This window comes from Macrobrachium rosenbergii, chromosome 11, assembly GCF_040412425.1.
Source record: "Macrobrachium rosenbergii isolate ZJJX-2024 chromosome 11, ASM4041242v1, whole genome shotgun sequence".
NCBI classification, from domain to species: domain Eukaryota; kingdom Metazoa; phylum Arthropoda; class Malacostraca; order Decapoda; family Palaemonidae; genus Macrobrachium; species Macrobrachium rosenbergii.
Genome location: NC_089751.1, coordinates 10,606,181 through 10,616,670, shown reverse-complemented (window position 1 = coordinate 10,616,670; position 10,490 = coordinate 10,606,181). Strand labels below are relative to the sequence as shown.

General features: G+C 36.6%; 1 protein-coding gene across 1 annotated transcript; it reads right to left on the bottom strand.

Annotated features, from left to right (window-relative positions):
- Window positions 1-4,352: 4,352 nt before the first annotated feature.
- ATPsynC (ATP synthase, subunit C) lies at window positions 4,353-8,634 on the bottom strand. The gene is made up of 3 exons (XM_067111166.1): window positions 8,372-8,634; window positions 8,082-8,140; window positions 4,353-5,015 (listed from the first exon to the last, which is right to left on the bottom strand). Exons 1-3 carry the CDS (start codon window positions 8,502-8,504, stop codon window positions 4,710-4,712), a joined length of 498 nt encoding a protein of 165 aa, XP_066967267.1. The 5' UTR covers window positions 8,505-8,634; the 3' UTR covers window positions 4,353-4,709.
- Window positions 8,635-10,490: the final 1,856 nt, after the last annotated feature.

Here is a 10,490-nt window from a genome sequence, read left to right as displayed (position 1 = left end):
CGACATAAACCAAGAACTTACATACGAGCCAAAAGACAACAGACAACTGGACTCCCTGGAAAATGTTATTTAACCCACCGCATGCTGTTGACTTTTTTGTAAGAAACACTGGTATTACCAACAGTGTTTAAGTGGATCAGTGCAGACAGTCCTACGGAATTTTGCTGTAACTCGTTAGCACCCTGCACAGTCCTTGGAGTCACAACCTCTGTCTATGCATGCATGTCAGCCTTGTCTTGGGAGTCATAAAATCACTGATCATATATAACAACAGCCGTTTTACTGCTATTTACTTTAAGAGCAATCTTACATCTTTTGAATGGGTTGCCTTTATCATCTCAATCCAAGGGTTGATATCTACCTAAATCACTTTTCTTCCCAGGAAAGAGTCAGTTAGGCAAGTCAATGACTGTCTTGATTTGAAATTCAAGCTTCTAAAGAACATGGTTTCATTAAGAAGAGGAGGTAAAGGGAAATACGGAAAGAAGAGATCTTGCTAATAAAAAAAATTAAATTAATAAATAGATAAAAATGTATTAAAATGCAAGGAGAATAGTATTAGGGTAGCATTGCAGCATTTCACTATAACTTCTGAAGTTCCAATTGCACAACATCCTCAGGGAGACTGTTCCACAATCCAGTGGTGTGAGGAATAAAGGGCCTCTGAAACTGGTAAGTTCCACAATGAGGCACATTTACTGCATATTGGTGCTGCTGCTCAGCATATCTGGTTGCTCTTGCAAGGACAAGATCAGGGATCAATTGAGGTGTAAGATCTGTTACAATATAGCTTATGAAAAATTGACAAACAAGAGACCATCTGTCGATGGTCCAAGTCATAACTGCTAATATTAAGAAACAGAAACCTACTACCACGAACCACTCTATCTAATTGAGATAATTCTTTGGCTGAAGCAGACATCCATACTGGAGAACAGTATTCTAGTAAAGGAAGTACAAATGACCTAAACCAGTTTCATTGATTTTATTATTCATGCAGAATTTGACACTTTCACTGGATGTTTCTCAAAAGTAAGATATGAGTCAAAAGTTACACCTAGAATACTTAAAGCTTCAGACTCATTCAGCAGAGTCCCATCAACTTGGAGGGGAGGATGGGGTGAAAAATCTGTACGAGATCTGCTAACGAACAGTGTTTTCGTTTTACTGGAGCTCAGCCTCATACCTCACTGACTACACCATTCACTAATTCGCTCCTGTCCCATTTGAGAATAAGGGCAACTTCATTTCTCATAAGTGGAGACTTTACGACACCATCAAGTGTTGCATTATCAGCATGCTGACCAACCTTGTTTTGCAGGCCAACAACCATATCACTTGTATACACTAAAAATAACAGTGGACCAAGAACACTGCCCTGTGGAACTCCAGACACAATAGGTCTAGGTTCGTGAAGATCCCCCTTAACAGCATGTTGCTGCCCACTTGTGAAGAAATCTTGAAGTAAACCTAAAACACATCCACCCAGTCCAAGATTCTTTAGGTTATGAATAAGTGCCTTGTGATCTACTAAACCAAAAGCAGCACTAAAACCTATTTGAATTACTCTGCGTTCAAAACCCTTAAAAAGGTTCTCTTGCAGATGGTATGTTAAATCTAAAAAAGCATCACGGGTCCCTAACTGCTTTCAATACGCATATTGACTAACAACAAACAATCCTTTAGACTTCACATACTTATATGGTGGCTTGCAAGTAAGTTTTTCTGAAACTTTGGAGAGCACAGGGAGAATACAAATTGGCCTGTGGTTACTGCAGTCTGCAGATATGCCATTCCTTGGAACAGGCATTGTATATCTAAGCTTGCACTTATCTGCAAAGGTACTACGTTGACATAAAAATCTATAGAATCTAACCTAGGGAGACAACACACTAGAATCTTTAAAAATCTTCAGAATAAGCTGTTCCATGTATAGAAATCACTGACTTGAGCAGAGGGTTGCACCCTCCACTTGAATTGATTAAACTTTCCCAAAGTGAAGCTTCATGTTCACAGCAGCAGCCTAGAGGGAAGTGGTTAACCATACTGTCTTAACTATCGACCAGAAATTTCTTCCTTTCATAAAAATCTGGTATGTAGTGGAGACATGTTTAACCAGGACCTCTAGATACACAATTATTACCTGAAAATATGATTAAAATCACTTTAAAAGTATCGAAATTATGGGACACCACATACACCGAAGGGAGCTAAATTCTATCAGAGTTAGAAAGTCCTAAGGTAATGGAACGTGGAATTACCTCCATTTCCCATTCTCATGGTTGTGTATTTCTCAATCCACCTACAATTCATTCCTGTCAGTTTTCACCCTTCTAGCTAGTGCACGTTATCCTTTTTTGCACTGCAAACTTCTACAGAACGCTCTTTGGTGGTAACATGCTTCCAGACCGAAATCCTTCAGTTCCTGAAACTTATACTTCAAAACTTGTGCATTCACACCCTATTTTGCGCGTGAATTTCATACCTGCAGACAGGAACCAAATTATGAAGGGTGATCTTTAAAATAATCTTGGTGTTCCAATTCTGGCCAGTCAGCAACCCTTTTACATAGTATTCCTTTGGCAATGACTATATCCTTATAGTGGGGATAATCTGCTGTTGTTGTTTCATCATCCCACACATCCTGCTATAGGCACTGTACTTGTTCATTTTGACCAAACTTCAGAAGTCATGAATTTCTTGGCAGAATAATGTTAACTTCTCTTTAACATCCACATGAACAAGACATTGCAGAACAACTTAGGTCTACCCTACAAATCAAAAACAGGCATATTATCCTCACATCTACAGGTTAAGTTGTTTATCTGTCAGTCATGCATAACCAGTCTGACAATCATGCTTAACCATCAAATAAAGTATCATGGGTATGGCATGGACTTGAATAGGCAAAACGGTACTGATAGTGTTCCTGCTAATCAATAATGCAAAGGCATTTTCTATAAAAAAAATAGTATTGTTCACCTACTTTCAAAAATCACAGCACTAAAAGGTGGTTGCGGAAGCTAGTCCCAGACACTAGGGCACTCAGCTGTCCCAAATTAGTCCCTTTATGCTACTTTGGTTCTATCAACATCATGTACATAATGAACACATTGCTCTCTCCAAGTCAGTCAAGAGTAGAGATCACAGTAGACAATTGCTACACACCATGAAAAGGATGGAATTGGAGTGACTATTCATCACTTTTGCCTATTTTAGTAAAATATGAATTATGCCTTTTCAAAGATAAATGAAGTTGGTTCATAAAGCAATGAAATGCACTTACATAAACTTGTCTGGAAATAAAGTTATAATTCTAATACTTTACATCTGTGACCAACTGAAACTGATACAATCATGAATGTGTGGGAGTGGTGCTCTGCATCTGGCAACTGGGTTCATTCAACACCCAAGGGTGGGTCAGACAAAGTTTGAAGAATGGATATTATGACAAGGTGCCTTTATTTCTTTTATATATGAAAGAACCAACAACTGGTTTAAACTATTTCAAGTTCTAAATAACCAACATGAACAAGTTTAAAGACAAAAACTGCAGCTTTTGGCTGCTTTATTAACATTGCTTCACTAATGCCAACATATGCTGGGACCAAACATTTCAACCCTTTTATCAGGTGCATATGAATTACAGTACATGCATTAAACAGAAAATTGTTGAACAATGGGATTTTTAGCAAAATTCTGAAGTTGTTTAAAGCACTCAGCTACCCAATTTAAAAATTTGTGGTGGCATGCTTCAACATTAACTGACCCTTATGATACCAATTAACAAGCATTACTGCAGGCCTGCGCTACTAGTGCAGGAACATTTTCATGTCATGAGTATACCTGTATGCATGGTTTAGTTTGGCAGCCTAACCAGACCAGAGTTGACTTCATCTCCCACTGGGATAGGCATTGGTGTACAAGCCTTGTATAGATTTCACACACAATTCAATATAAGCACAGAGTGCTTTCCAAAGTGGTATGGTTGCTGGCATAATGATAGGGGAAATTCTACGCTGGAGTTTATACTTTACAAAATTCCATTAACTAGGAATATAAGTAATTTATGGAAGACTGACAATTGGAGTTACTTCCTTGAACCTACAAGTATCCTGCGTATGGTTACCAGTACACCATAATTCCCATGAACATGCAAAATAGGAATGAAGATACGGGACAACCTTACAAATTTGGGTCAATCCCTTAATTGGTTACCAATTAATGTTATTACCACAACTTGCTCCAAGATTCACAAGTGATTACTGTTAAATGCATTTATATTTCCCACAAAACAATAAATGCCAAGATATGAAGAACATATCTGAGGCTTGGGCAAGAAAAACTACAGGTTATAAAATTCTGTATTTATTATAAATTTTCTATACACTGGAATCTCTAGCTCTCAGTGACATTCCTTGGCATACGACCACAGAAAATTCAACTTTCCTCGGTGTAAGTTCTGACATTGCCTATAACAATCTGTGCCAACAAGAGCATCCTTAACTTAAATCCTTATATACAAGACAGCTGAATTCTCCTAGTGAAAAACCAAACAACTTATCAAAGACCATTTTCCACATCCTATTTTTTTTAAAAGTTAATTTAGATGTTCATCTCAGCCCAAGGGTGCGGGGAAATGACCTCATCTTAGCGTCTGGGTTTCCACTGCCCGATGGTATGAGGCATCCTTCCACCATATAAAATATTTAGAAGGCGAACAAAAGCAAGAAAGCCATCATAAGACAGAACAGACCCATAGCCTCAGACAAGGCAAATCCTAAGATGGCATAAGAGAACAACTGTTGTTTGAGAGATGGATTACGGGCATAGCCGATGATCAAGGAACCGAACACTGAACCAATACCAGCACCAGAGCCTGCAACACCAACAGTGGCTGCTCCAGCACCAATGAATTTTGCTGCAGAGTCAATGTCCTTTGATGTGGTGGTGGTCTGGAAGCTGCGTGTCAGTGGAGCCACAGCAAGAGGACGAACTACAAGCGGGCTCCTCACCTGCAAGGAAAATCACCTTCATTAAGACGAACACTGCCATGACAATCTAATTTTTCAAGTTTTTTTGTCTAAACCACAGTGGTTCAAAAAATGGAAACCAAAGCAAAATAATCAGTAATATCCCAGTCTCTAATGAGCTTGCATACAAATTAAAGGGCAGTGTTGCTTCCATATTTATCCTCACTGATGAAGCTAAAAAGAAAAGGGGGGAGACCACCCGTGTCAAACTTTTTACTCCTACATCAAATCCCAGTAATGCCTTAACATTATGTGCAAGAGCAAAAAAAAATTTTTTTTTTTTAAATTAAAACAAAAAAGGACCCACTTAATGCTGGATTACTGTTCTCAATTATACTGTACAGTGCTGAAAAACCATAATTAAGGGTGTGCAACACCTGAAACTTTAGTAGTTCTAAAAAAAAATTTTCCTATGAAATTCTTAGTTCATGAAACCTTGTGTACACCTGTTAACTTACTTCATTTAACGTGAAAATATCTACACTAACAACTCATGGGCTAAATTGCAAATTCTCTACTTAATGTAGGAAGTGAATTACAAAAATTAACACATTTACTGTATATCAAAGAAAACTTAAAACATACACTAACCAAGAACTTAGTAATTAATAGATTACACCAGTTACCTTAATAAACTTCTAAAGCAGCCTTCATTTCAAGACTGAAAATGAAAAAATTGTGTGACATGACTATGCTCAAGCTAGCCTGAAGTCATGTGTCCAATTGAAGCTACTTTACCAACAATAGCATTGTAATATAAACCATGCAATGGTCCAGTAACTTGGTTTACTTTAAAGTGCCATCTTCAAAATGTATGCCGATTCCAATAATACAAAATTGAATTGGTAAGGTTAGTTACTGCTTTCATGTCTTTGTGACTTTAAAAGAGAGCATTTAAGAAAATTACTCTAGGTAGTATGTGGCTAAACTATAGTTACCATTTTAGTAATAGAGTTTTGTAACGTTACCAACATTAGAGCTAAGAAAATTTCAACAACCTTATTTATACGTACTGTATGTTTAAGTTCCTGCGAGAGTGAAATATTTTAGTAAAATTTCAAACATTTCTGAAAGCCTACAGGCTAATGCTTCACCTTTTACAAATTCTATACTGCAAACTGTTTACAATTGAATAAATAAAAATTTAGGCCAGTGAACACAACATTGGGCACCTTCAGCCACTCAGCACTTGGGACAATGAAATGGAAGCACAGCATTGTGTGTGTATATATATATGATACAAAAATGGGAAATATAGTTGTACTAAGTAGTTGCTGAAAAGTTGGACATCTTGATGGATGAAAATAAGAATGAATATAAAACTGAGTGAGGCAAGAATGGATGCTTGCAAACACCCTTTAGTTTATGCTCTCAATGCACCATGCAAAAGTTTTATATTTTTTTCTAGTTGTTGGTATAACTAGGGTTTCCTACGGTGCTGTTAATGCAAATGGCAGCCACAATGATGGAAATTCTACTGTTAATAGCATAGGAAGAAGCTGAAGTGTACATTGGCAGGGAAAGCCTTGTGGGTTCATTAGCCGAGACAAACAGAATAAACATTCGATTTAAATGTAAGAAAGCTTGATATGAATTTTAGAAAATACTTCCTTTTGTGCAATTATAGTCTCCATACTTTTCCTACAGACGCAGCCGTAATAAAGCCTTTGCTACTGTTAGTTATGTGGCAACAGCTACCCTTGTTTTCATGATATTACATATTAACACTGCCCTATTTAAAATAAACGAACACTTTGTCCAGATTCCTCTGTCCTGCTACCAATAAAGGTGTGGATTACAGTAATCCTATGCCACTCTGTTATTTACACAAAATTAGGCTACTTACGATTCAAACACCATTACCCTATGTTCAGCCAACAAAACTACAAGAAAAACTGATAGCCTTAAATCTGTAACCTACTCAAAATACCATCTTACTCTTCAATTAGTGACGAGCAAACACATTGTAAGGAGTATTTAATAATTTAAAGTAAGAGCTCTTTTCAGACATTTTGGCTAATAATATATTTTAATGGAAAGCAAATTCATATGATGCTATTTATGTGAAATCTTGAAAAATTTACTGAAATGTTAGATATTTAGCATTTTGTTCATGTTCTTAAAGAGAAAAGCTCCGCAGGATGCCACGTTTAGTAGCCGCCCTTACATATCCTAAAAACTGCCAATTATTTCAGTACATTTTTCAAGTTATCTAACCTGTTGTGCATCATATCAACCCTAACTATCCTTTTGAAAATTTCCTTAATAAACTGAGTATTTTAACAAAAGATGCGTTGTTATGTCTTATCACCATGGAACTAGGGTAATACTGCATACAGCACTCAAGGGAGTGGTTGGGGTAATAAAAGAATAAACCTGCAATGGATTAAAACAAACAGACTCCTTGCTGACTAAGCTATTGCTCAACTAAAGCTCCTAGGCATACCTGCCACCAAAATATTTAGCACTAGCCCACTATGGTCAATTCTGGAAGAACTATCATGCAGTAAAACAAGAATATTTTCAAAAACCTTAGCAGATTACCACAACTAGGATACATTAGGCTGTAAAAGGGTTATAGAGATATGACAATTGAGACTAGGTCTAAAAGCAGTTTGGTTGTGGTAGGCTTGGCCTAGCCTAACCAAAATTTAATTAGGTTAATAAAATTGCCAAGTTACCATTACCAATCCTTCAATGTATAAACGGTAAGAGGAGACACTTGATATCAAGATTAGCTTTAAACTGCAAATTACTTTAATTCACACAGCCTAAGCCTAAACCTCAGGCGATGGGCCTACGTCTGAGCATCACAAATAGGGTATAACCTACTCAAATAAGGGTAATGCTTCTAAACGGAATTATAACACTAGAGAATGGTTTGGTATTACATTAATATTAAGGAACTGGTACACAGGTTGTCTAGTCTACACAGTTACGTAAGTTGGTAAGAACCGGACCGGTCGGGGTAGCCATGGTGCCTCCACCAGCCGGCTTTTACCTTGACGACAAAGTTCTCACAAACACGAAGAGAATAAATATACTTACACATACAGTCCTGGCGACGGGAAGGGCGAGTCTGGCAGCAGGAATCATTTTGGCGATGTCTGAAAATAGTTTACGCCGGTTAGCTGTATCACATACGCCGCGGCCATTTTCGTGGTCTATCACCTGACCGACAGTCTTGCCGGTGAACAAAATCCCGCAACAATAACATCATGAATGACACAATAATCAAGTTTCGCAGTACACAGAAGTGACCACGAAGATGCATTAACTTTTAAATAAGATGTAGCAATGGAACACAGTGTTCTACTGAAAATTACAAGAAATCTTACCTTTAGACTTTCTCGTCCGGTAGCTATGCGGTGGAGGATAGGAGTGCCGAGAGCGACGACTGGGAAGGCAGACGATTAGTCGATATGGCGCATGCGCACAACACAGCTGATTGCCAACATGGTCGACAACCATTTTGGGATCAAACCAATTTTTGGCAACTAATTTCTCTAATCTGTTGCCTCCGTTTTTTATAACTCTTCATGATAATTACTTTAGCCTAACGAAATCGATAGAGCCTGTGCAGCGTTTTCTGATTAATTCAAAAAGCTATTTGGCATCAATCCTTGTGATCATCGATTACTGGCGACCGTGACAGCGTTCACAATTCAAAGATTTTTCTTTAATCGTGATGTCCTTTTTAAAGATATGAAAGACCCTTCTGGCGCATATATATATATTATATATATTTCTAATAATTTCTCAACACAAAAACTTCCTAACATATTTTTAACAGTAATAAACAGTGCATGCTTGCTGGTTACCGCTCTATTTGGAATCTTGAAACTTAGGCGTCCACTATATTGAAATCAAGGTATTCATTAGTCCCTGGTTAAAATTATTAATGAGGCCTGACGAGACAAGGAATGATATTTTATCGACTGTTAATTCTAATGTGCATATTACATTTAAGAAAAAGGATTCTCAAAGAGATCCAGTCATTTCCGATCTGTTGCACAAAAAGATTTGTAAGAAATCGAGATTTGATGAAGGATTGGGTATCAGATATGTATTGGCACTGGACTGGATTACCAACATGAAAGCAAAAATAACATACAACTAAAATTTCTATCATAATAAAAGTGATAAGAGCGTACCTTTAGGTCATCTCGGAACAAAAATCAGCCTAGTAATGGTAAATCACAAATGCAAAAGTGGACTAAACTGGTAATATGATATTTCAGAATGGCAAGTAGGTTTATTAATGCCATAAAATTTCTCGCCAGTGAACAAAATATTTTTCTATTCACAGACGTATTTATTTGGAATATATAACGTTAAAATAATTTTGTCCTTCAGGAAGGCGAGCATTACAGTTGCCATAGTAACGAGACATTTGAAAGCCCTCCATAAGAGGCGTTTCAAACCTTGGAACAAACTGTCATCACATATCTAATTATCATACGATACTTGGTTTTCTACACTAATTATATATATATATATATATATATATATATATATATATATATATATATATATATATATTATATTATACTTTGTTGTACTTTTAAACTAATAAATTCAGGTAAATATCAAAATTTTTTAGTTTATTGACAGAAATAGCCTGGTATTTCATGAAAGAACTCGAATAACGCAATACAAACAGATTGGAGCAAACGTAGCTATGATGGTCTCCATAAAAGATCAAGTAAACAGTTAGTATTCTGTGATCATTTACGGCAGTTATTAATTAGAGTTTGTTAATTTAAGTAGTTTGTTGATTTTAGTAGCATTGTTTTGGAAAGGAACTTTATGATGCATAGACCTTGTCAATGGCAGCAGCCGACACTGCTAAGCAGTACGCCGGCTGACGATAATTATTCCTTGCCATTAATTGAGAGCTTAAGGCACTGCTTTTTCATGCAAGAACACACGTTACTGAATAGAGACTACTTGGACATGAATATGTCCATACACCAAATTTCATTATTACAACCCAAACAAAACAAAATTAATGTGGGTGTCCTCTTGGGTACACTTAGCAGCTGTTTCAAACATAAGACTGCACTAAAGCGCATGAATGTTTTCCTTCTTTCATTGCAGGTAGCAAGGTGTCAGAGACAAAAAGATATGGGCAATACAATAATATCAGGTAAATTTACTGCATAAATCGACAATAAGAACAGGAATAATAATTTCTACTGGCATTAACATGAGACCGAAAAAGTGTATTGAATTATTGTTTGTAGACAGAAAAAAGCATGATTCGAGTTAAATATTATCTTGATACAGAATTAGGTAATTGATATACACCAATATCAAGCAAAAATATTCTGAGTGTTCACATATTTTTTCTCTTTTTTTGAGCAGTAAATTTTTCTAGGAGTGTGAATATCTGAATCATAGCGATCCATATATATAAAATGTGTTTAAGTTCATAACATGAAGTGACAAATTAAA

Coding starts and splice junctions, on each gene's coding strand:
- ATPsynC (XM_067111166.1), bottom strand. CDS start 8,504: ATGGTTGTCGACCATGTTGGCAATCAGCTGTGTTGTGCGCATGCGCCA. Junction 8,141..8,371: donor CCGGACGAGAAAGTCTAAAG/GTAAGATTTCTT, acceptor AACTATTTTCAG/ACATCGCCAAAATGATTCCT. Junction 5,016..8,081: donor CCGTCGCCAGGACTGTATGT/GTAAGTATATTT, acceptor TTTTCCTTGCAG/GTGAGGAGCCCGCTTGTAGT.